The sequence below is a fragment of the Triplophysa rosa genome, linkage group LG1 (assembly GCF_024868665.1).
Source record: "Triplophysa rosa linkage group LG1, Trosa_1v2, whole genome shotgun sequence".
NCBI classification, from domain to species: domain Eukaryota; kingdom Metazoa; phylum Chordata; class Actinopteri; order Cypriniformes; family Nemacheilidae; genus Triplophysa; species Triplophysa rosa.
In genome coordinates, this window is record NC_079890.1 from 29,433,824 (window position 1) to 29,461,632 (window position 27,809).

Consider the following 27,809-nt stretch of genomic DNA (forward strand, 5'->3'; position numbering starts at 1 on the left):
GATAAAAAGCTAATCAGACACGAGCTGACAGCTTCTCCCCAACCTTCAGACCGTTTTATGACACGCGTAGTGAAGGAGTTGGGAATGGGAGGAATGAGATCCCAGTAACCGGCACAGCCCACCCTAAAACATACCCAGTGCTTCCTGGGGCAAGCTTCAAAAAGAAGACTGTGATCTTGTCAAACTCTGAGCTGCCTGCCACTGACACATTTCCTGTTGTTGACAGCAGAGGCTCTGCTGCGCTGCGTGAAGGGACTCGCATTTTATCAGCTGCAGCGCACACAGACCCACACTTAAAAAGCACCCTTTTTCAGGAAGAGCTCCTATCATTTCTCAGATACACAGACACAGAGGAAACACTGCCATCAAGCCTCTTACTAACACCCTTTAAACGGGATCTGCTCCCCAGATGGACTGACTCCCTCCCTAGAGCTTGACTGATGAGGAATTTGTTGTGTTTGCACCTGATCTGAGCGTCTTTGCAAAGGAGTGTTATGGTTTTGTTCTACATGGGATCAGATAAACACTCATCTACACTTATGCAGCATGAGGACCCGGTACGCCAGGACATGCAGTTCTACTACGTGGTGAGTAAGAATCATTTAAAGATGTTTTTGGATTATGTGGATAACTAATCAACCTCCTTGAAAGTCAGTGTTTTGTAGCACTAATGCCAATGTAAACTAGAAATGTAGCAGATGAGAAGTGCATATGATTCATTGCAGGGTGATCTATAGTATGATTATGTATTAAACTTTGTAAAAACTTGGAGAAAATGAAAACTAGAAATTGTTTAAAGATTATACTAAATGCTTTTTTAAATGAATGTTTTATACAGTCTATGGACAGTATTTATATTGTCTTGCTAAGACTCATGTAAGGTGCTACACTGTATATGTATGTGCTTTGTGTTTTAGTGCCATGTGCTTTGGTGGTCTGTTTGTTCCTCCCAGGTAAAAAAAAAACAGTGCACTAAAACACTATTTAACTACACGTTGTATACTTTTATAACTATACTGAAAGCACTCGATTTTCAAATATTAGGTTTGTACTTAATATACTTAAAATATCGTCTATTCATGGTGCTGCAAAATTGCACAGTTAGATCTTCATAAGTTTATCTTAAAAATGACTAATGACTGATTTGTGCATATTAAGTACAAAATTATTCCGTGAAAATATAGCACTTTAAATACATTTAACAACTTAACTGCATTTAATATTCAAATAAAATGTATTTTAGTGCACTTTTTTCACCTGGGCTTTGGCGAAATGTTAGTAAACTAGTATTAAAATCACCCTTTCACGTTCAGCAGTATTGGTGAATGCTATAGAACTGGTTGCTGGACTTTGATCCGTCTCTCAGTAGCATTTTAACTGTTTAAACTGGTAGCATAACATAATTTGTTACAAGACGTTTGAACTGAAGAACCATAATAACTAAAAACAAAATGTCCCATTACGATAATAAATAGCTTAATAGCAAATTCTTGAGCGAGTGCAGTCATGTAAATGGTAGCGTAGTAGCGTAGAGTGCATTTCAGGCTGCCAGTGTGTCATACCTTCACTTGCAATGCAAAGATCAGAAGTTCAGCCCTAGTCTCTTTGGATAAATGAAGTGTTGTGTATAATAAATGATATATTGCATTTTTGCCTGTTGTGACCAATGGGAAAAACACAAAACCACTGTTTGTGACCTAATAACCCAATACAGTCTATACACACCTAGTGAAACCTCAGGATTATTTATCGAGTGACCTGAAGTAATCATTTTGTTGCTCATTGTGGCTTATTTTAAGTGGAAACTGCTCGTGTGTTCCAAAACAGTGTGCAATGGAAAAGTACACAGATTTGAACAAAATTGTATTAATATTGCCCAACTTCTTGGACAGACTGCGATATAATGAAGACCATATGCTGTGCGGATGGGGGTTCGTGGGGGCTAGTGGATAGATGGCTTCTATTTCATTCCTGCCGTCAGCACGATACTGTAGCCATCAGCATTCATTAGCAGAAATACATCATGTGAAAAAACGAACAGGACAGGTGCAAACCAGCATTACTGCTGCAGACATCTGTGCTAATTTATGCTGTGCTATTTCACAGAATTTCTCATTATGTACTCAGTAGCTCAGTTCACATGATGATATTTTATTTCTAAAGAGCACGAGCAGTTCGTTACGATTAACAAAGAAGTATAGGAGTCAAACCAGGGACAATAACGTTCACATAATTAAGAGTCTTTGAATATTGATTAGTCCTTCAGCGCCGCACATTCCTGCAGCATTAGTCACCGTAAACAGATCTATGCCGACTGCGTGATAAATGAGTACCACAGATGGGTTGGAAATATGGGTTGCCTCTGATCTCTGCACATAATGCTGTATACATGTCTCACGGCATAATTAAAAGTGGTGTAAAGAAATGCGGAAGTCTCGGAGTATGATTTGTGCATAAAGAATAAATAAAAAATATTTCTTGGATTTGAGACCTTATCTCAAATAAGGTCTCAAATCTTTGCATTTGTGTGTTAGAAGGTCAGGAGCCAGACAGACGAGGGTTAGATTGTCTCTATGTGTATTTGGACCAATAAAAATAAAATACTATCTAACAGCCATAGAAACTCACAATTTCTTAACTAAATAACAATCTGAAAATGATTTATTAGGGAATTAACTTGCATCAACCTGTGGCAGTGCTTATTTGCACCAGATTCTCAAAAGTTATGCAAATCAGGTAACTGTGTAAACACTCACAAATAACTGCCATGTATGCCATTTGCATGTCGTTCTTTAAAAAAAAGTTTTCTGCCCGCTTTCTGCCCTGGTAAATCGACCACAAATAGTAGTTTTGTGTAAGGCACATTTAGCTTGTTTAAACTGGACTGCAGGTGGTTTGCAGCGTTTAAAAGTTGCGTGACTTTTAAAGCGAATTCGGCCCATATTCAGTCATACACACTGTAGGAGAGATCTATTATTCTATCAGGGATGATATTAAACACATTTTGTGTTTTGTCTCAGTGCAGGGTGCTAGCCAATCTTCAAAGTCATGCGACATCAAAGCTTATCACCAGTTTCCTCCAATGATGTAACACATGACCCAAACATTTCTATTTGAAAGGTTTTTATCATAAGATGGATGAACAAGGAAAGACAAAGGAGGTTTGACATTCCCAGAACTTCCCTTTTCACTCCCCTCTTCCTTTTAGACTTCAGAGTCGAGCCCACTGAACGCTCTTCTATGCCTTGAAATGATGTGTACTGTAGATGATGAAGGACCTTACTAAACTGTGATTGTAATTGGAGTAATATTGTGTTATCTGGAGGATTTGTGTGTTTCTCCCACGTGGAAATAAGGCCGATCTGTGGAATGCTAATAAGCGGTCTTGACTTCGTTAGAGAACTAGCTTAAATTTTCTCCGGCCTTTGGAATTACAAGCTTAAGACCTTTCATCACGCACGAGTCAAAAGTTGTCGGAGACTATGTCTGCTCTAGAGAATTTGCCATTTAGGCCACACTCTTGAAGTTTTTGACTACAAAGACCAACAAAGAAGGGTTTCTTTTTCAAAGTGTTTTATGCGCTCATAAATGCATAATTCTGAAGCTCAAAGTAAATTTTCTTTGTTTCAGAAATAGTGTCATCAGACACTGTGGCACCAGTCCATGTCACAAACCTCTGCAAGCTAAAAAGGAATAATTTTACGTGATGTTTAAAAAAAAACTCCACAAAAGTAAATTGAAGGGCTAAGGTTGAATTTACAGGGCAGAGGTAGCCAGCAACGGATGGCAAATCATACTGGAAGGTCAGACAAAGACTCAAAGGGTATTAATGGAATGCATACAGTTGAGACATATATTTATCTATTAGTATTACATCACTCGAACCTGATAGAGAAAGCTAGATATGTGTAAATCGATTGACCAATCAATAAAAAGCACAGAGTGCCGACTGTATGGTGTTTGGTGCCGTCAGCAATAATGTCAAAATGTCTAGCATGACAATGACCCAAATGTGCTGCCTATATGGTAATATTGATTGTCAATGCTACTGTGTTTGAAAGTTACTCTTAATTCTCATATCCTTGACATAATGGTTAAATTTGCTTTTTATTTAGCAGGTGAACCCATATATCACCTCTGCCAGGGTTACTTCATACGTTCTGACACAGCGACACTATACTGTAGTCCCATTAAAGTACTCATGGGTGTTATTCATTGTGAATGTCAATCAATGGTGGTTGGTGGTGGTTTCTTCAGCATAATGGAGCGGAACAGTGGAGAACGGTGCTGATGGGTGGAGAATGTCCTGTTTAGAGAAGCATGGCATTTCCTTTGTGTGACCTCTAGGGATGTTAAGGAGAACAAATTGATGGTACAATTAAACAGAAAAAGGATAAAAGGATTGAATGGATGAAAAGAAATGAGATTAGTTCAAACCCATGTTATGCAATCTGTCCTTTTGACAGATACAATTAAATCACACTAATCTGTGCAGACTGGCCCACACACGCATGGAATTTCTTTTTTACAATCCAAAGTCATTTACTTTTTTCATGGTCTTTGTAGACCACCTATCACTTTTAGTGCATATGTTCCTGGGACTCAAACCTTATGACCTTGGCACAGATGGCACCAAACACACCCGTTGATTCATAAGAACCATGTGGCGTATTAAACATTGTGGGGTGGTTTCCCGGACAGGGCTTAAAGGAGTAGTTCACCTTCAAAATGAAAATTCTGTCATCATTTACATGCCCTCTACAGAACAGCACAGCCCCCCTTTCACTTCTATTGTAAGGACACAAAACCAATGTGAATGGGGGGCTGTTAACAACAGTCATACAGGTTAGAAATGACAAGAGGGTGGGTAAATGATGACAGAATTTTCATTTTGAAGGTGAACTACTCCTAAGTAGCCACTTAAATGTTAGTTATTTTGATCGGAAACAACTTGCATTAAAATATCTTATAGTACATCAGTGCAATTGTTTGGTCTCAAGATGCACACGTTTATTTGTCAAGTAAAAAAAACTTAACTAAGGCATAGTCCTGATTAATCCCTGTCTGGGAAACCACCCCTGCGCCTTTGCTATGCCTTGAATTTGGTCTGTTAGACATATTTATGGATGAATAAATATTGTAGCTCTCTGTTACTATACTTTTTATATCAAGGTAGTTTTAGTTATTGATTGCGGTTTGCTAAGACAAATCACAGTTAATAAGTTTGCTTTAGTAGTTTTAGTAAGTCAAAAAAGTGCTTTTATTGTGTGTGGAATGTCAATGTGGATACAATATTTATTGTTTCTTTGATTGTTGATTTTTCAGTTAGCTTTGTTTTCTTCAGTGTCTGTAGACACCAAAACAAGGAAAGCATTAGCCCAGATGTCCTATATTTATATTTGTAACAAGCTTGTTGATGATGGTCGGGCATCAGTCCGTACCATTAATAAGAGGTCCTCCGTAAATAATATTCCATAATATTTACTGTCATTTATTAATCTGCAGCTTCTGATTGCGAGAGAGCACAAACACAGTGCCAGCAGTAATATGAGCTCTATAAACATGAATCATTGCCTTTCTATCTGTGTGCTCCAGCGTGAGCATTAGTCTTTGTTACCTTTTGCCCCACAGCATGTCTGAACAGAGCTGTGACGTTGTAGAGGTGAGCATTATTGGAATGTCATGATTCATATCAGATCAGTTTCAATTATTTTATCTATGCCATTGGATTCATACTTGAGCTTGCAACATTCAACATCAACTCATTTCAACAGATAATGCTAACCAGCATGGCCTTAGCTAAAAAAAAAACATTTATATGTTTATTTTATACCGTTTTTATAATGCTATGCATTTTTGATAATTTATGTGTTTGTTCTCTCAATTACAGCCTGTAGTGGGCAGTGCAGTCTATACTGTAGTATGGCCTGCACTATGCCATTATTACCATCATCAGATTGAAGTGATATCCAATATTGACTCATAAACAGAGTGTAAAAAATAACGATTTTCCGTACACATCATGAGAGTATAAATTTAGTATGACTGAGTCACTCTTCATGACTTATCTGAACTTCCTCGCCAAACCTGCACACACTGGATTTTCCTCCCGTTCACTTTTGGGACAGATGTGTCCTTAGTTCCTGTTGCTTTTCATCCTGCATCAGGGTCATATGATCCTGTATATTCACCTAACACCACTATGTTATGGCAAAAACAGGACGGGCAACCTTGATGTCAGGGTCAGAGGTCAAACACATGAAACTGAGTGGCACTTTTTCTCTATGGCCGGAGATCAAGATTCTCACGTATATGGAAAACCAGCGGGACAGAACTTTAATTTTCCAGTGTAGAAAAAAATTCAAGAGTTTGTGAGAATCATCTGTTTTTCATGGCGTTCAACAAATGTTTCTGCCGCTGATTTATTCGAATTTATATATAAACACAAATCAAAATGAAATGTTTCTGTTTTTTTAACTAAAGCACGTCACCAAGGACGAATGTTTTATATATCTTACACAGTCCTCCTTAATATCAGTCAGAATAGTTTTTTAGCACCCTTCTAGGTGACGAAGGAGCTCTTGGCAGCCCGTGTGTTTGTGAACAGTATGATTGTGGATGGATGGTATAAGTGATGAAGACATCTGGACTGCGTTTTCATCATTGGAGACGGAAAAATCCCTAAAGAGTTCAAGCACATCCAAGCCCTGCAGATGGTAAATTAATGGCAAATCCATGACATACCGCACACACAGCCTCACGGCACATTCCAAACACATTAGACTGTGCACATTTATCAGCTCTCCTATAGGTGGTGCTATATGTATAGTCTACATAGGTTTCTCTATATCCTGTGCCTATGTACCATGCAAGGACAGAATTGAGAATAGAGGATATGTGAGCACTGAATGGAGGGTTGGAACAACTTGAGGATGAGTAAATGACAAAATTTGTATTTTTGGGTGAACTGTTCCTTTAAGCTTGTTCCAAGAGCATCTAACACCGTGAAAGTAAATATTTTCTAAAGAAACATTTTCATCATGAAATTAGTTAACCAAGATATTTCTGATGTTTACATTGAAGAAATTCCAGATTTTCTGATCTGAGATGTGGACTTTCAGAATCCACTGCAAGAACAAAGAACACACAGAATCCAAAAACACTGACATAAATAAATTAATGCTATTTCGCCTTGAGATGCTTTATCAAGAAAATGTGGAATCTGTGTAACAGATCAAATTTAGATATGTGAGGTCACCAGAGAATTGAAGAGTTTAAAGGTCAAACATTTTTGGTTTCACGCCCATTACAAGTTACTTTGTAAATGTGTTTTAGTTCCTAACCTCATCACATCATCTGTTAGGAACCCTTATTTCTCTCTATTATTTTCCATCTCCTCCCTATTTTGCTCTCTCCTCACTCTGTCTTTTTTCATTCTCGATTTATATGTTCTTTACCGCTCTGTTTCTATGTAGGCTACTAGGCAAGGCGAAAATAAAAAAAATACACTTAACTAAAACATTACAAAACTTTTTTAATGTTTTTAACAACAACAGAATGTTAGTTCTTCTGCATATAAATTCATAACAAATAAAAAAAATGTTTTTATGATTGTATTTGTCTGTGTGTAATAAGGAGTTTAATTAAACAATGGCTGTGTAAATATGCACGGTGATTTAAGACACAGGTAGAAAGAGGGGAAACATCTCGTGCATCAGTTTTAGTCTCCTCCCGTTCTGCTTTACGTCACTCTGTGAGTGTTTACGTGAAGTTTGCTGTTGGCAGCCCTGATTTACATGAGTACACGGCAGATGGAGAGAACAGACCTCCTTCTTTATCCTCCTCTGCTTGTGTCTGCATGTCTGTCTGTCTGACGCTTGATTCGGATTGGCTGTGTCTGTTGTGCAGTGTGAAGTGTCTGAGGAGATTGCCCACATTTACAGACTGTGCGACATCCCAGCCTGCAGGTAGAGTGAAGGGTGTGTTTGGGTGTGTGTGTCTGTATGTGAGCGTGCTGATTTAACTGCTGTCTTAAATATTTCATGATGACAAACTTTTTATTATTTTTTAAATAAATATTTCATCAATATTTTACCATCTGTGACCATTGATGTTGTGTGTAATATAATAAATTATAGGTAAACGTGACGTTAAAGTATATGCTTGTGGATTATCGTTACTCATAGTGGTTGTCTGTCATGTCCCTTTACACCAGAGGTTTGTTTAAAGTACAGTATACAGTGTTATGTTTTGTGTATTACGTGTTTTGGGTGATCAATGTGGTTTTAAATGGCATGCTGTTATTTGGAAAGATGTAGGCAAAAGAGTAGAAAGGATTATTGTGTGTATCTGCTTAAATTTATATTATATTAAATATATATTATATTATGTAATGGCTACTGAAGTGACTTGTTTAACCTCACTTCCTGTCTTTTGCATATTTATTGATCAAATTTGTTGATTGATTGCATAAATATCCTTATAAGGACAAAGATTCAGCAAAGTTTCTATTTCACTATTACAAGAGTCTCTTTCTTGGAGTGTTTAACCATTTTTCCTGTCAGTTTTGATTTTCCTGTTGTTTTGTCTTACGATTTAAAGCAGCGCTCAAATTCTTTGGGATTCAGTTCTCTTAAAGTTGATTCTCCCGATGGGAACAATGATTAGGCCACCAGACCACATTACACATGAAATGCTGATTTTCGTTTCTTTCCATTTCAAGAGTATTACTGACTTCCTCTAGAGACAAATTATGATAATAAAAACCAAATATATGTGTAATGGAAAAATAATGTTAATGTGTAGTAAACAAATCTGATGAATGAGAAGTGACCCTGTTCTAACTCTGCTACTGTTTTTAAACGTGTCTAAGGTTTGTTAAGTTGTTTGTTAAGAATGACGTGGTGATCTGTTTGTATTATGTAGTAGTCCTTTCATACAGTAGAATAGAGTTGTTTCATTTTTGTTGAATGCTCAGATTCCCTTCATACAGTAAATCCGCTTTGGATTTGTTGCATTGCTCAAATTGGAGTGTATCTTTCTAACTTTACATTTTATGATCACATACATATTTATGCATTTGCATGTTCACACACATGCAGACACATCCAAACAAGTCATTGATGTAAATGTTCGCCAGCGGTAGCTAAAACTAGATAAACAAGAGAAAAGTATCCCATCGTCCTCAACAGAAGTGCACGTAAGACTCACCATGCTTTAAATCCACAAAAATTGTCTGACGGTCTTTGCTAAGAACACCAACAATGTTACTGGCTGAACTGTTATACAAACACTTGGGAATTGTTTTAAAGTGGCATCTGGGAACTATCAGCATGTTTCTAAACAGAAGTATTTTTGATCAAGCTTCTCATGAAGCACTATGAGCCAGGTTTTAAAGATCAGGAGACAGAGAAAAGACAAATATGGTCTGGGATTTAGAAGTATGGGAAGTGAAATCAGACAAGGAAGAAATACACATAGAACAGAGACGTAGAAAAATTTGAAAAATAAGCGCTTGTTTGTTTTGGAGGGTACTGAAGCAACTCTCTTCAAAGTGAAGTGAGGCAGCAAAACAGTTTCACTAAAACGTTTACCGTTCTAGTTCTTAAGAGCGTGTAGTCTTGCAGCTCTATTTACTGTATGGTGACTTGATATTTTGCTCTGGGTCTTGTCATGCACTTGAATCTGTTGTTGTCTCGGTTGTGTGTGGAATCTGATTTACACATGCACTGGTTACAGCCGCCTGATATGTTGTTGCTTCTTGTCAAACTCATTTCTGCAACTAAATAAACAGTTACTGCACCAAATGCCCCCATGGTTACCCATTATCCAAGTACACCAATTTTATATTTCAACTGACACAATAAATAAATGTATATACACGTTACATTTACGTACTTGGCAGACGCTTTTATCCAAAGCGACTTACACTGCATTATACTATCATTCTGAGTATGTGCAATCCCTGGGATCGAACCCTTGAGCTTGCTAGCACCATGCTCTAACCACTGAGCCACAGGATAGATGTAAATAGAGATATAGATATAAAATAGATATAAATCTGTTTACATTTTTTTCATGTACGGAATAGCAGCCAACTGGCAAAAGTTATGATATATGTATATAGTACCGTGCAAGATGCTTCACCAAAATATTTTTTAAATGTTTTTAGTTTAGTTTACAATAAAGTATATAACAGCAGTACATTTTTATTCAGAATGTGCCTTGTACTACTTTGAGATTTGAGCTTTTAGGTAATATCTTTTTTGCCCTTAGAAATAGCATCAGTGAGGATTTAAAGGCTTATAGTGTGCCTGAAATTTTTCTTCTTAACTGATGCACATTCATCTTGATGATCTTTAGTCTGCACTTCATTTGGTCTAAACGGTTACAGGAGTACATTAAAAGTGCATTTTTGACCCTGTGGTTGGATATGTTAAACCGATATTGTTTTGGAATGTTGAATTTTTAATATATTGTGGTACGGACATCATGAAAGATTTATTTCATTTGTTATGCCGTTTATTACTTTGAACTTCAGTGTTTTTCACAAAAGCATTTGTTTTCACTAAAGGAATACTGAATGAACGTCATTATTCGCCTGATGAAAGATGATGGTGTAGATTTCAGTGGGTTTGAAGTGTGTCGTAGTACCACACATGTTTGTGTTTTGCTGTTATTTTTTCCCTTTTTCCTTTCACCTCCATTTTATGTGTTATACGAAAGATGAAAGAGTTTTTGAGACAGAAACAGAGATGGAGGGAGAGAGATTTTGTGGCTTGCTTTACTTGTTTTATCTCTCTCTAATGATGTTTATAGTTTGCATTTTTATGGATTTATAATAAAAACTAAAAACTTAGATTGCAGAGCATTGTGTGTATTGTTTAACTGCATTGAGAAAATTTGATGTTTTCTGTATGACATGGAGATAATGGTATCAACACTGATTGATGGATATCAAGTTCTAATCTCATTCATTGACCTTTGAACCTTAATGCTGTCAGAATAAACAGGACACAACCTACGACCTCTGAACTTGATCCTTTTCTCAACACTGCTTAGCATTCGGTGTAGCCATACCCCCGGGGGAAAGCGACCCCCCACGTGAACAAAGACACCAGACCAAAATGACCAGTGAAAGAGTGTTTTTAATAACTAAATCGTCATGCTATAATGGTTGATGTTGGGATTCTTTACTATCTTTATCTGGTTTTGGTGGTCTGGCAGAATTAATAAATGTGCGTCCGATAATTTTTGGAGTCCAAATTAACTTTCAATTCTAGAAAAATGTATATACTGTACTTTTTTCTGTCTTATATATCTACTACCTCCTATATGGGCAGAACTTTAACCAAATTCACATTACTTCCTATAAGACAGGATGGGCATTTGAAATCTCACCACTCAAATTGTGACAGGAGATTTATGTTTCTGCCAATCAACATTATGTGACATTTATATTTATTTTACTCATAATAAAACGTCTTTTGCATATACACAGGCTAAGATATGTTCTGCTGGTGTTCCTTCACATCAAGTTGCAAACTGTTTGCACATGTAATCTTATAACTTCTAAGCCATAGCCATACCATAATTTCAACAAAAGGGTCTCAAAGGCTGTTTGTGTGACAGTTACTGTACTTTACCTGGTGTTTTCACATGATCACGCAATTGCAGCATCAGCAATTGTTTTCTGTTTTAGTCCTTTTCTTTGTTGTCATCGCATCAACACATGTGACGGGATGTATGCTGTCAAGGGAATTGCGCTGGGTCATAACATGTCCACCAGCTATTGTATGTTTACCCCATACAAGATCACTGCCAAGTCTAAAAGTAGCTGCCCTTGAATCCAAGTAAACAGAGAAGGCTTAAATATTATGCTTTTCTATAAGAGGATGTTTTTCAGTGTTTAGATCCTTCAGGCTTTTTGTGTTTTTGTTTGACCCAGACAGGGCCTTTTTAGTGAATATTTATCCAGACATTATAAAAACTTAACAACAGACTTTATGTGGATTTTAGTCCATGTCTATTTACTCCTAAAAGTAGACTAAATCTTAAGCACATAAATGCATTTAAAATGCATTTTAAAATCATGTATTCTAAGAATATTGACAAAAAAGAATTTATTCTGTACTATGCAGATTTTATCCAATCAGACTGCCCAGATCCATCAACAAATCGTGATTCATTGCTGTGATGAAACTACAGCCTATTGGCTAATAAGCAAAAGGTCCCTTCAACGTGCCGCCCAAACTTCCTGTTTCAACAGCAAATACATAAACACAAGAAACCTGCTCGTAAAATTTCCTGCACTCTCTGTATGAGTTGATGGCAGCTTTTTAAGAGGTCAAAGCAATCTAACCGCAGTATATCATTTTCACGAGGGTCAATCCTAGAAATACCTGGCTGCAGAATTCCAACGCTGATCAGACATAAATCAGCATCACTTTAAAATTACAAACAGGTGATTTAGAGATGGGTTGCAAGCAAACTCAAGAAAGTAGACTGTGGCAGAAAACAATGGTTTCCTGTGCTCTTTAATTTCCCGTACACTGTTTCAGTTCCGCTTTTTCGATGTGTTTATCTGTTTCTCAGGGCGAACATACGTGGACCACCATGCTGGGACAGAGCTTGAGGCTGCAGCCGGTTCCCATCCAAAGTCTGTCAGAGCTAGAGAGAGCACGACTGCAGGAGGTGGCCCTTTACCACTTGGAAAAAAGACACCTGGATTTTAAGATCAGCATTCCCAAAGGTACATTGGCAAAAATATGGAAATACTGTAGCTGTTTTGTGATGATGTGTGGAAGTTTCAATATGATTGTTGTTCTGCACTTATCAGATGCTGTAAAAAAACACAGAAATATAACATCAAAAGTGAATTTACAGGTATTTCAGATTTAGCAGATGAAGGGGTTAAGTAGAAAGAGAGCTAGAAAGATTTTTTTGCATTATATTGCATTATAATGCTTCAAATTTGTTAAAGTGATAGTTCACCCAAAAATAAAAATTCTGTCATCATTTACTTACCCTATTGTCATTTCAAACCTTCATGACTTTCTTTCTTCCTAGGACACAAAAGAAGATTTTTTTGAACAATGTTGTTAACTGGCCCCCATTGACTTGCATTGGTTTTGTGTCCATCCAATAGAAGTGAATGGGGGCCGGTGCTGTTCGGTTAACAACTTTCTTCAAAATATCTTCTTTTGTGTTCTGCGGAAGGAAGGAAGTCATAAGGGTTTGAAATGACAAGAGGGTGAGTAAAGGATGACAGAATTTTCACTTTTGGGTGAACTATCCCATTAAACATTATATAATTTAATGTTACTTAATGTTACTAATGAAAATCATTTAAAATGTGTTACCAAGAAAGCAAAATGTTGAATGCTCCTTCATTTGTTGCTTAAGATAAAAGTGTATGTTCACAATAATATATAAATGTCGCATTGTCATCTTTTATCTTTGATATGAGTTTGTGTTCTGTTTCTTAACTCCTCTCTGCAATTCTGTGTGTTGGTGCTATGAATAATCATGTGATAGTCCCATTATATCCCACCATGGAAAATCACATATGTGGGAAGTGTAATTCCCAGCACGTTCCAAAGCACCACATGGTCAAATCACGGAAGGTCATCTTCTCTTCTTTAACGTGGCGTTTGTAACTGGCCATCTGTGAGAAGACCACAGCCAGCTGACCCATGGGGAAGCAGCCACCAGTTTTTTATGGGAATATTTACGGAAAATTTTCCTCCCAAAGGAGAAATCTGTCAGATTCTGCATTGCGGTTAAATTGGCCGCCTCTTTCAGAACTGTCATCGGTGTGTTTGGCAGCAATTTTTTGGGAAGATGAATGTTCTACAGAGAGTATAAATTAGGCTGTAAAATGTGGAATAACAGAATTCAGAAAGCATATGGTGATTGATGGATCTCTAAATTTGAGACTTTTATATTCGCGTTTCTTGTTGGTTAATTCAGGTTTATTTTGTAGTTTCATCTCAGTCTCATACTTTATAAAAGTGGCTCTCCAACTCTGATAGCCATTCTCGTGCTCGCTTTAATCTCTGTGTTGCACCAAAGGGATTATTTAACCTAAATCAGAGAATTTTTTTCTCATCATCATCTCTCTCTCGTCCTGTCTCTGATGGGATCTGATTGGGGATTAGCCCATGATGTCATGGCGTGTGGGGATTGAAGGGGTTAGTTGCTATAGAAATAAACTCTCATTTCCTACAGTCATGGGAACATGACCCCACCTAAAGCCCCTCTGCATGTGCACTCCTTCTCTCTTTTTCTCTCTCTCTTTCTCTCTGAACATCAACACAATATCTCTCACATCTGCACATTCCCTCAGATGTTTAATTATGAGCTCTTTATAAATGAATCCCTGATCCAAATGTACACTAGTTTTTAACAAAGTTACAGCTTTACACTGTGTGTAACGTGTACGGAAACTTCTCAACATTTTTTCATGTGACCTTCAAAACATCAGCTTTACAACATAATTTACCTGCTGCAGTAAATCATATTTAAATTGTAATTTCATAATTACATTTTTAATTGTAGTGTTATTTGTTATGTATTTATCCTATTTTCATTCTTACTGTTCATTATATTTATACAAAAATATAGATAATGGTGGTTATTTTTTCTGTCAGGAAGTATTTTTGCTTCTTTCATTTTATCATAAGCACAGCCTCCACATTACAACGGTTTTATAGCGTAAGCATGCTTGCTTTGGCAGCTCTGTGTCCATACTTGGGACTTAAGATTTCACTTTATTTAGAAAAGTTCAGAAGATATCAGATTATAAAAAATAATTTGGAAATAAAAGACTTGCAGATCTGTTTTTGTTGACATGATTTATTTACTTTTTTATTCACTTTACTAGATTTTGATATAATAAATACATTTGATCTTGTTCTATTTTGTATTATAAATAATGGTTTAATTAATCTATTGGCCTGTTCATAAACAAACTACTATCTTTATTCTGCAGAGATTCGAAAGCGAAGGAAATCACTGCGGAGAAAGTTTGACTCATTCTCAAAAGAAAAGAAAGACAAAGGTAAGACAAATTTAAGACAAATTTAATTCAATGCTCCTTTTACACATTAACAGATGTGTTAAACCTCTTAAAAAAGTAGAAATAGCAATCGTTTACTTTAAACATAGTTAGGCCTCACAAAACCTTGCTTTGTGAGGCTTAACTATGTTTGGACCATTCGAACCATGTGAACTGTTCTCCTACTTTAAAGTACTAAAGTACTTTAAGTAACCCCTGTTTGTCAGACAGCATTCCTGAGCACAGACTTGTAATCTTTGCATGATAAACAACTCATAAGACACAAATACCTCATCATAGTGCCACCTTTTAGATTCATTTAAGCCACCAATGATGGTCAAACTGTATTGCAAACTTGAGCCAGATGTCAACATAAGTTTTGTTTAAGTTAATCTCTTTCTCTAGTGAGACAGTAAAGGCAGAACAGAGACCAATAAATGGATGTTCTCTTTGTGTATTCTCTGACCCTGGTGTGTCACAGTTTCAGCAAATCTCCCATTGGCCTATAAGACACACGAGACTTTAAGACTTTAAGATGCAGAATGCTGTACATCCACTGTAGATACTTCCAACAATCTGTGCATCCTTGCGAAACACGTGATTGCGGATTTGTATTGTAACTTAGTATTTAAGTTACAATACAAATAACAGGATTAGTGAATCACACACAAGTCTGAAAACTCTGAAAACTGTTAAGCATTCCTAAAGAAACAAAAATATTTTTTTACATTTACTTTTTGCCATTCTATACTAGATCACCAAGTGTAGTAAAATCACATTTGTTTAACATTAAATGTAAAATAAAAATAAAATGTAAATATTTATTTCAGTTTTTTTTCTCTTATCTTTAAACTAACCGTGCTTAAGAATTGTCAAAAGCATGCCACGAATTGCTGTTTCACATCTTCTGTTTTTAATCCATCATGCTGGTTTAGTAATAATAAATAACCATTACAAACATTACAAGCTCACTAGGGCTGATTAGGGATCAGTGTTTACCTTTGCTTTAAGTGCCGTTAATATGTAGCTCGAACTGATCTCAGACCAAGCATTAAAGGAGCCAAAACACCACCAATTTGTGGGTCAGACGGCTTTGCTTGGCCATGCTCCATGTCGTTCTGCCGGTCACCTGCAGCCGCGGTCTGGCACTTGTATCCAGCATGTGCACCAGGTTCATGTTCCACAGCGACATGACTGGAGGTCAGGGTGGAATGCAGAAATAGAAGGGTGGATGTTGGGAGGGTAAAGGAAGGAATGTATTTAAAGCGGACCCAATCCCCCTATCCATCCAGCTTATCGGTAAAATTGCGGCTAGTGGACCAGACTAACCTGACCTGCCCTGCCACCAGACCTTTAAGCCTAGAGGTCGAGATAAAAGAAAAGAAGGGGGAGAAGTTAAGACCGCTTTTGCAGTGCAGGCATGCTGTTGTATTATTCTTCCAGCCAAAACAGATCGCAACCTATGTTGCTATTTAAAAGTGTGGGCATAATTTATAAATCTATAATATATAAAATTACCTTGGATGGGTTCAGTTCAATTACAGGTAAGCTGCTTAAGAAGAACATGTTAAATAAAGTTTACTTTGAGATCGTGGATTTATGATCAAGTAGAATAGGCTTTTATAAGGTGCTAATAGGTATTATAATTAAAGTGTTAGCAACGCTGTGAGAGTCTTACCTATAGATGCGCAAAAGAGACCAACTTGAAGTTGTTTTTATTGTAACTGGTTAAATCTATCGTCATTTTAAAATAGCTTTTAATAGTATGTTCACACAAGACTAGTAACCAGACATGTAAAGATGTTATTCTCTTCAAACCTGGACATGGAGGAGCCTCGAAGCCTGCAGACTGTATAATACATTAAAGATTTGTAAAGTGTAAACAATGTGTCTTATAGTCCATACTGTAGATCTCATACGTACAGGAATTATTTACACAAAGCATTAGGCCATAATCCAGAATTATCTATGATTTACACTACATTTCCACAGTTTTTGTGGAAGTTTTTTTAAACTTCCAGAAACTTCCTGCACAACCCCACATCTTTATATTCAATGCTGAAGAACCGTAATAGTCTATCGCCTTTGCCTTTACTCCAAGAAAGTAAAGTAAACCGCAAGACATAGCATGATCAAATATTTTTGTTCAATAACAAGATATTTTGGCTTTGATCTCATGCAATATGTAAGCAGGTACACAAAAGTAGTACTATTTAAACATCTGGGAAAACAATTGTCTGTATGAACTAGATAGTGTTTTGGGAAGACATGTGCAGAGTCATTGTTTTCAAAAACTGGTTTGACTGATAAAATACGCTCCCTTCCTAAAATGTAATGTAAAATATATCTGTCTTTGCAGTACTTTTACATACTTTATAAGAAACGGATCCTTGATGCATTGTCTTAATTCATCAATTCTATCCATGTAACTGAGTTTAATTCAAAAGTCCATAGGTCAGCTGAAAAAGCCAGTTGTTGTGCTAACTGTTCTTTTCAAACACTTCTGCAGAAGTTGCACCCCAGGCATTTGGCATCCCTCTTGCTCAAGTAATAGCCAATGACCGGGCACACAAGCAGCGTCAGGACGCACTGAAAGAGAGCCGCCGGGACTGTCTGGACCTAGAGGCCAGTGTACTACACTTCCGTGCTGAGAAATGGCAACACAATGGAAACCGGCCGTTGCGCAGTACAGCCTTATCACCTGGTGCTGCTTCCTCACCAGCACTGGAGGTTCACACCAAACCTGTGTCATCAGCGTTCATGGACAATACATCACGGACGCACAGACGGGTACGATGAGAATGTAGGACTATTTAGATCAAACACTCTTATGATGGTAACTTATATTTATGATGGAAAATATATTAATTGATCGAGTGCAGATTTATTTTCTGTCTTGCTGAATTTTTTGTTTAAACTGGAAGTTTGGGCGGGACATATCATAACTTTTAGTTTGCCCCACACAGCTTAAAATTTTATTCATGTTGGGCCTGGAGGGGAGCAATCCTACCAAAAAGAGTGGTGTACTACGCTATATTACCGATGACCCCAAATGACCAAAAAAAAAGATAGAAGTCAACGTGTTTGTTTTTCTAGTAACATGACAATTATTACAGTTAAATATGCCATTTATTAATAAATATGCATAATTCTTCACTTATGCTTTAATTATGAAGTTATAGCACTGGAAAAAAATAAGTCATTGGAAAAAGTTGATGAAAAACAGGTCTACACCAGTACTAACCACAATACAATACTTTTACAAAGCATATCTTTTTAACACATCACATACACGAAATGACATAAAAACATATGCAGGATTTTACTTGGTATAGATACAGATCTAGACTAACTGCCAACACTTCCATCTCTGTGGGTATGCTTGATCAAAATACTTGATATAAAATGAACCTTATTTTAAATGTAGAATAAACGCAACGAGGATGTTTAAAACAACTGTAAAGAGAATGAGACTACAGAGATGATTCTGATTTGTGAGCTATGGAAGTGCTTTGCATCATTTCGTCGAGTGTCATTTAAATATTAGCCTAAGTATTAAGTCCGCAATACACGGACAGGTGGAGAGTTTGCCCAGAACAGTTTCATTCCGCCAACCTTAAATATTGCTATTGTTTAAATATTTGACGACAGTGGTCCTGACAGAAATACAAAAATAATACAAAAATAAATGGAAATCAAACATACAAATAAAGCATTCTTAAAATAAAGCTTCAGTTTAGATAACACTCTACAACAATGCAACATGAATATAGTTTTTTATACATCTTTATTCTTTAGTAATATATTTGAATAAACATAGTAATTTAAATATAGTATATTCTATTAAATATATTAGGTTATATCAATTTTCCAAAGTTGGACATCTCTTTTGGCTACAACTGTATGATGATTCAATTCTGTTCCGTTGCTTCGAGAGATTATGTGTTGCTGACATATTATCTGAGAGCAAATGAGAGGAGAAGAAACACAAATATAAATCAGGGCCAATAAAAACGTTCGCTACCCTGGCATCATTTCATTCAAACAGTTCCCCACCATCAAGCGCTGATACGAAACACCTCACAGATAAACATTAAACAGATTAAATTCCTGCTGAAGACTTTTAACTCAATTTTAAGCAATTTGTTTATGAAAAATCTTGTAATGAAAATCTTGTCTTTTTTTATCATTTGCACTGTCACAAAAGCATAAAATGTCAACTACAAAAAAACATTTGCTTTTGGCCATGTTGCAGAATCAAGTAAAAACTGAGGGCAATTTAAAATTCCAAAAGTCTAAATTCTGATGCAAAAACAATTTATATGGTTGATTTAAAAAGAAAACAGATAATGCCCTAAGCACTGTAGTGATCATCATCAAAATGGTTAAGATGTTATTACTGAGGCTCTGGATGGCAGCAGTCAGTGTGGTACAGGCTATTTGTGTTGCTATGGGTAAACTCAATACCTCACTCAGTAGGGTCAGAGACGGGTGGCTACAGATCAGCAGGGGGGAATGAGATCTATGTCTGTTTCTTTGCCAAATCAAACTCTCCATTTTCTCCACCCAAACGTGGGGAGAGGAAGGAAAGAGAACCGATTACTGGGCTGTTCAGTCATCGCTGTGCTGATCGATGTGGTGTTTGAAAAGCTTTAAAGAAAATGTGTTTACATTTCTTCTGCGTACATCACAAAAGTATTATTCAATTTCAAACACGGAGGTCTAATACTTTTTGTCTTTGTGCTCTTTTAACTACTGACCAATGAGAAACTTTATAATTCCTTGTAAATAAAACAGGCTGTTTCAGTTCATGTTGACACTTTGACCTTATGTACGTCACACACACTTTAAACTTTTTTCCTTTTGTGTTTCTTTCCATCGTTACCTTTTTTCCCTCCTTCCCCACCTCCTGCTGTCTCTGTGTAGGGAGGATTGTCTGTAGACTCCATCTCTGATCTGGTTGAGAGTCAGTCCAGACTACTAGAAGCTCTGCAGCTCTCTCACCCTAATGAGCTGGAAATGAAGAAGGCATCCGCGGGCCGTACACAGGCCAAGCTCAGTCTCAACCCCATTTACAGACAAGTACCCCGAGTGGTGGAACGCTGCTGTAACCACATTCAGGCTTACGGTGAGCTGCAAACTGCATTACACTACAAAATGTTAAAGGTGCAATGTGGAAGAGTATCTATTGAAAGAAATGCAATATAATATACTAATACATACTATGTGTTCAGAAGTGTATAAAGGCCTTGTGTAACGAAGCGTTATGATTTTATTACTTTAGAATGAGGTTTTTCTATTTACATACACCGCAGGTCCCCTTGAAAGGAATTTGCCATGTTGTTTCTACAGTAGCCCTAAATGGACAAACTGCTACAGACTACAGAGCATGTTTTGTAAATACTCTATCTCAAAGAAGCGAAAAAGTGATGATATCTTAGTGCTGTGTGAGCCTCCATAGTGCTTCAAAAGGGAGAGGGGAGGAGTGAGCTGTTGGTTGCAATTCACAACCTCGCCACTAGATGCTGCTAAATTTCATACACTGGACCTTTAAGGCTTCCAGTTGTAAGGGATCGTGTACAGGCAGCCGGTTGTTATCGCAGAAATTAGCCCCGACAGTGTCTTGTATAACACTGAAGGGGCTTATTTCGCGATAACAGCCGGCTGCTTGTACATTATCCCGCTTATTACACGGCTACTTGCCACATGAGAAAAAAACTGGACATAAAATGTGAATTTGAAATATTTTATTAGCTCATTTTTACCGAATGCAGACCTTCCGCGAGGAAAAGCCGTTTAGTTTTGGTTTTAAAGTAAGAAACGACGTTCAAACGTCACGAACAGGCAAATAGGTTTAATCATTTGTAAATATAATGTCATATATGTTATTAAAAGTCATATTTATAATTAATTTTTGTGTAATATTAAACTGCCCCTCTCAAAATGATTTGCAGCATCCGGGTTACAGCGTGTTACTAGTTTTGAGCGGTTGTTGAGCGGTATGAGCCGTGTAATAAATTCAGATAATATACAGCTTGGCTGTCGAGATATCTGGTTAGAAATACAGCATGTAAATCTTAATCCAGATATGTACAATGCACCTTCAAGCGCATAAATCTACTGTTATGGTAGCTTACCACTTGACCCTGAAACTTGACTATGAATTCCTGTACTGTATGGTGTGCATAAATATGTGGAATGGATTTTTAAAAAATCTAAAACATGTTAAACACTGAAAAGTTGAAAGGGGTGAAGTATGACAGGTAGAAATCTGTGGTGTTTTTTTTAGAAATTCTGTGGCGGCAAATTTCGTGTGGACCTGCATGTAACACACCCTGGTTTATGTTACAAATAGAGAGATCCTCATAAAAATGTAAAATCAGGATGCTGACACAAGAGCCCAACACTTGTTTATGAGCATCAGCTTTCTCTCTTTCCAGGGTTACAAACTTTGGGGATTTTCCGGGTAGGCAGCTCTAAAAAGAGAGTCCGTCAAGTAAGTTTGCTTGTTCCAGCTGCTCTCTTGAGTGGATACAAAAGCATTTCTCTCTCTCTCTCTCTCTCTCTCTCTCTCTCTCTCTCTCTCTCTCTCTCACACACACACACACACCCACACCCACACCCTTTCTTTCATATTGATTATTAGAAAAACTACACATTGTATGTTTTTAGATGTCATTTCTCTTCATAAAGCAGTTATAGTGCATATGCAAGCAGCTAACCTCACACAGACTGTGATCTCTGTGTATATTACACTGTGTTTGTATAGAAATACGAGGCTTCGGATACTTGAGTCTGATCCGCAGTGGCATGCTGTTTGTTTGAGGCTATTGAATCATTGACTGTGTTTTCAGCTGCGTAATGACTTTAACAGCGGGATAGACGCCGTGTTAGACGAGGAGCACAGCGTTCATGATGTGGCTGCATTACTGAAGGAGTTTCTGAGGGAGATGCCCGACCCTCTGTTGCCTCGAGAACTGTACCGAGCCTTCCTGCACGCTAACTGTACGAGCAAACGTTACTGACAAAACATCACAAATGCATCAAGTAATTGTATCATTCTGGGTCATTTTATGAAACACAGACCAAAAAAGAAACTGCAGTTTTGTAGCATGACCCATTCATGATGATACACACTGTGTAGTTGCATAAATATTTGTGACACTTCTTATTATAGCATTAGCTTTATTAAAGTGAACTAATGTGCATATGATGTGTTGTGTGTGTGACAGTGTTGAGAGGGGCTGATCAGTTGACGTACCTGCAGAAGTTGTTATACCTGTTACCACCCTGTTACTGTGATACACTGTTGAGGCTCCTCACCCTCTTACATACAGTACAACAGAACGCACACGACTCGACTGGCCCTGACCAACAGGAGGTAACACAACCTGTACCTACCTGTTCTCATAACAATTATGAGAACAATTGTTTTATCATTTCACTGTGCTTAAATGAAAGCATCCATTTGTTTGTGTTCTGACCATAGGCAGTTTGCAGTTTATTTGCAAAAAACAACCCATTTTCAAAACAATTTCAAAAATCATGTCTTTAATTGTGCTATCATGTTTTTATTGTGTTAGTTAGCTGTATTTGTTTAGTTATTATTACTTAATCAAAACAACCCAAATGCAGTTTGATTGAACTCTTCAAATAGTATCTGGAAAATATAATTTTCATAATCATGTTATAATCAATCATAGTTACTGTCTACATCATCAGGTCTATATTTCATTTGACAAATAGTTATTGTTAGATCAAATTAATTATTATGTGGGATACTACCCCTCAAACTCAACGCATTAAATTTATCTCTAGGCCAAAAGGCCGACAGTGCCAGATTTGATCATTGTCGTCCTATAAAAGGCATGTCACAAGTTCGTTAAGCATATGAATTGATTTACATTATCTAGCAGCCAGCTCGCTCATGTGACTGTCCCCACCACAAACAAAGTGACGCCCATGATTCTGAAGGGTGATTTAATCTGGTGATGTGATTAGATCTCAGGTAATAAGATGACGGCAGCCAACCTGGCAGTGATCTTTGGGCCCAACCTCCTCCAGAAAGAGAGAGGATCAGAGAGAGAGCTCAGTCCTCAGGCTCTGGGTATAGAGGACAGCACTGCTGTTATCTCTGTTACCCTGCTGCTCATCCAGAACCACAAACACCTCTTCATGGTGAGAGATGTTTTATTTTTTGTCCCGCATATGATATGTAGTCCTGTATTGTACATAGACCCTCATTTCCGGTGCAGGCTGAGTCTTGAGTGTTTATAGTTGTGTGTTTGTTACTAATGTTAATAGAGTAAAAATGTGTTTTTCGTGAGCAGGTGTCTGCTGAACTCCAGCAGGAGGTGCTCATGAGTCTCATTCAGACAGACCCTGATATTATTGACTATCTGCTACGCAGGAAAGTCAGGTCAGCTTCCTTATAGTTCTTATGACTGATGCTAGTATCGTGGTATATGGGTGATTCTTTAAATGGACAATTTAACTACCTCAGGTTTTGAAAAATGAAATTTATTCAAAATGTTTCATAAAGTGTATACACTAAAAAAATAATACCTCGTACTCTTTTAAACATTTTGTAGTAACTGCTTACATCTCAGTTTTTTACTTGGCAGTTGAAAATGATAACTTGTGGCAACAGACCGTTCCTTAAAGTGAAATAAAAATTCTGTCATCATTTACTCACCCTCTTGCAATTTCAAACCTGAGGTTCTTATGACTTTCTTTCTTCCACAGAACACAAAAGAAGATATTTTGAAGAATGTTGTTAACTGCCCCCATTCACTTGCATTGGTTTTGTGTCTATGCAATAGAAGTAAACGGGGGCCAGTGCTGTTCGGTTGCCAACTTTCTTCAAAATATCTTCTTTTGTGTTCTGCGGAAGAAAGTAAGTCATAAAGGTTTGTAATGACAAGAGGGTGAACTATCCCTTTAAATTCGCAAAACTTTAACTGAGCCAGTTGGAATAATAAGTAACCAGTCACTACAAATTTTGAGTTAAGGCATGCATTTATTTACAGTGTCGTGGATGGTGATTTATTTTTTACAAACTTTTTTTTTAATATTAAAAATGTATTTATCAGATTGAAAATTAAGAAGTTACGTCATAGGATTACAAAAACATTACAAATGTATTTATTTACAGGTCTCAAATGTGCATTTTTGTTATAAGCCTTAAAGGGATATTTCATATAAACATTCTATCATCATTTTCACTCTCATGTCATTCAAAAAGTGTAAATAACTCATTTTGTGTAACAAAATTATTTTGTGGTTTTGTGTTCCTACAATGGAAGTCGATAGGGTCACTTTTTTACCAGCGTTCTTCAAAGTATCGTCTTTTGTGTTCTGCGAAAGAATAAACTTTACAGTTTTGATGATGAGTAAATAGGAGTTTTTATTTTTCGGGCGACTATCCCTTTAAGAATTTAAATCTTGTTACTTTTAAATGCAGGTGATTTAAAAAGGATTGTAATTTTATCACGCTCATTTGGTTTATTTAGAAAATTAAAAATTCTCAAATTAAAGGCTGATTTTAACCTTATGACCAAACCAATGTCCCTTATTACAGAGGTCCAACAATAATAGGCAATGTCCAAACGCTAAGTGCCTGCACACATTCTTTCATTAACACATCTGACAGCAGCAGCAGCAGTCTAACAATGGAAACAGACTCTGGTGGACGAAGGGACAAGCAGGTCTCTCTGGACTTTGTGGGTCAATCCAGTGAAGATTTTTCATCCCTGGAGCCTCTCTTCTCAGATTCATCTAGCAAAGGAAGTCTGAACAGCGATGTCTTCCTCAACGTTCTGCACCTTAACACCAACAGAAACCGTGAGCAGTGTCTCATTCTGTATAGTGAGGAGGAATAGTATTATTATAGACTTATTAGAATATTATTGATAGATCTTCCTGTATGATAGATGTGTAATCTACTGTATGTATGTGTAACAGGCTCCTCTGAGGCTCCTCCAAAGTCCATTGGCCAAATAAGGCAGTTTCATTCTCACCACAACTTGCTGAGTCTGGCTCAGCCCTCCATCAATGCCCAGAGTGATGAGAGACAGCTTCGAGACCAAAGACAAGCCGCTTCCAGGCAAACGTGGTCAGGGGAACGACTTTCTTCCGGTCTGGGACAGGAGGATAGTGACTCCCAACCGCAGAGCCCTGTAGAGAAACGTGTCTGGGTACGACAGAGCTCCAATGCTTCATCCACGACGTCAAACGACAGCAAGCCGCCAAGCAACTTCTGGGACTTTTTCACTGGAAAGGTGTCAGGCTCAGAGACTATAGTATGACCCCCACAGTAGATGCACCAGTAGTGTGGGATTGTGTGTTTGTAAACTTATTCACCATTTAGAAAAAGAAGTAGAGCATAGACACGCACAGAAATGTTCTTGTGGAAGCTATACTATTTATGTAAAATAGTTTTAAATAACCAGACTCCTTTTGAAGGTGGTGATTTTTCAGAGCACACTAGATTATTTTAAGCGAGCCACCCAAATGGCCGGTTTCACAGACACGGCTTAGTTTAAGCCAGGACTAAGCCTTAGTTGAATTAAGATATTTATGTGGCTTTTATAAAAATGCCTTAGAAAAATACATTGCTGGTGTGCATCTTGAGACAAAACAATGGCACTGGTTTATTTTAAGATATTTCTGGGCAAGTTATATTAAGTTAAGACCGGTCAGACATTCATTTTAGTCTGGGACTAGTTTTAAGCCTCGTCTGTGAAACCGAGCCTAAGAGTCTTTATAAACCTGCCAAAACTGTGTATGTTACCAGAACACAGACCTCTGAATTTAGAATGTAAATATATCATATGCTTTTGTAACCGTTTTCTATATAGAGAGCAGGTTTTATATACATGGACCATTTTTCAAACATGCACTCAGCAGGTCCTGAAAAAATCAAGATAATCTAAGCTTTTCTTATAGCTGACCTCTTTATCACCACAGTTGTTTACAGTAGCGGTTCATCATTTGTAAAATTTCACTGTTGCTGAAAAAGCAAAAACTGCATTTGACTGTTTTAGTTCTGATATTGGCAGCTGATTAATACTTGTACAGTACATACTATTACTTTTTACATACATTAATGGCCAAAAGTGATGTGCTGGCTCTTTACTTAAATAATTATATTATTAAAGATATATTACAAAATGTTGTATGCATGTTTAATAAGTGTGCGGAATGTAAACTGAAAAACTTATGAATGCACAAAGCTTATTGTGTTAAGGCTCAGGAGAATCCCTACAAAATGTCTCCACAAGAGAGGATCAACAAAACATTACTAACTGTAGCCAGTGTATGATTATTTCCTGTGGGCTTTTGTTTTTCTATGCATTTTTGACAAAAGTGTCCATTTTATACCATACCATACCTATTTTATTAGTTTACATTAACCTGAACAAGCATTAAGGGCAAATGTTGTACAAATATCTTCACCCTGGAATTATAAGGTTCCATCTGACATCCACATATTTTGATTTGTTTTACACAATGCGATGTCTTTACGTTGTGTACACTGTAAAACTTTGCTGTAGTTTTTGCAGCAGGTTGGCCAGTAACTTACTGTAGATTTAATTACTACTTGATATATTTCCAATTAGTACTGTTTTCAATTACTTTAATCAAAATTAAAACACTTTGACTTATGAGATTCAAAATGAGCAAGAAGAGACTGGCATTAGCACAGCAACAATGCAAAAAAATGACATTACCCGTGGATATCACACATAAGCATTTTTCTCTTGTTTTCTGTAAAAATATTTAAAACTTCTTAAATTACGATACATTTACATAACAAGAAAAGTGACCCAAGATATTTAGTCTTGTTTTATGAAAGAAAGATATATAAACTAGGTAAGTTTATACTTAAAACAAAATTGTACATTAAATCTACAGTAAGTTACTGGCAAACCTGCTGCGAAATTACAGCAAAGTTTTACAGTGTACATTTTGGGTCTTTTTATAAAACAAAAAGGTTCAATCTACAAAGTCAAATGGAATGCAAACACTATGACGCTCAATATCTAAAAACTGCTCAGAACGCAATGAACTTTGTAATTCCAAGGTGGCGATATGCTCTTTCGACATCACTTTTGGCCACTACTGTACACTTTTAACACATTTTTAAATAAAGAGTGTAAATTCACCTTTGTAGCGTTGAGTTTTTCAAGTAAATGTTTCAAGTATTTGTACTCTTAAATCTTGTAAATGTTGCTTTTCAGATGCCTGTGATCAGGAGCCCTTCAATGCAAAACTTCTTCAACAACCATTTACAGTCAGAGAAAAAAAAAAAGAACATGATGTTTTGCTAACTCCATAATTTGGAGAACAGGCGGTGACCACTGAGACATTACTGATCCACAAGGTGGTAATATTTACTGTTTACTATTTACTGAACGTTACATGTCTGAAAGGAGCATCTAAAATGATTTCTGGACTCCATCTACAGTTTACCATCTGTGCAGCTGGATGATGAGGAGTGTTGGTAGCCATTCACACAAATGTATCTTAGACACTTTTGTAAGGTCTAACTTTTTTGTTATCCCAAATCATTGTACCCGACTCAAAAATAATCCTGCACAAAAAACAACTTTTGAGTAATGAGGTCATGTAGATGCACGAACACTCAATTATATGGATTATAGACTGCCGAGTTGAAGCCAAGCTTTCTTTGTCTACGTCTTGAATCATGAGGTAATTTTATTTATTTATATATATATTGCATTTTTTT

At 36.9% G+C, this 27,809-nt stretch overlaps 1 protein-coding gene across 5 annotated transcripts; it reads left to right on the top strand.

Moving 5' to 3' along the window:
• The first annotated feature begins 178 nt into the window (after positions 1-178).
• arhgap36 (Rho GTPase activating protein 36) lies at positions 179-27,437 on the top strand. Of its 5 annotated transcripts, XM_057341596.1 has the most exons (13): positions 179-587; positions 12,595-12,751; positions 14,993-15,061; positions 17,568-17,848; positions 19,985-20,186; positions 21,499-21,554; positions 21,913-22,063; positions 22,291-22,439; positions 23,060-23,236; positions 23,389-23,477; positions 24,714-24,901; positions 25,022-25,338; positions 27,301-27,437. In XM_057341596.1, exons 1-13 carry the CDS (start codon positions 495-497, stop codon positions 27,388-27,390), a joined length of 2,019 nt encoding a protein of 672 aa, XP_057197579.1. In that variant the 5' UTR covers positions 179-494; the 3' UTR covers positions 27,391-27,437. The 5 variants fall into 5 exon arrangements, with proteins under 5 accessions (XP_057197579.1, XP_057197564.1, XP_057197558.1 ...); XM_057341581.1 differs by lacking the exon at positions 27,301-27,437 and having other exon boundaries at positions 181-587; positions 25,022-27,243; XM_057341575.1 differs by lacking the exon at positions 27,301-27,437 and having other exon boundaries at positions 182-587; positions 24,711-24,901; positions 25,022-27,243.
• The last annotated feature ends 372 nt before the right edge of the window (positions 27,438-27,809 follow it).

Coding starts and splice junctions, on each gene's coding strand:
- arhgap36 (XM_057341596.1), top strand. CDS start 495: ATGGTTTTGTTCTACATGGGATCAGATAAACACTCATCTACACTTATG. Junction 15,062..17,567: donor AAAAGAAAAGAAAGACAAAG/GTAAGACAAATT, acceptor ACACTTCTGCAG/AAGTTGCACCCCAGGCATTT. Junction 24,902..25,021: donor CCTTAACACCAACAGAAACC/GTGAGCAGTGTC, acceptor TATGTGTAACAG/GCTCCTCTGAGGCTCCTCCA.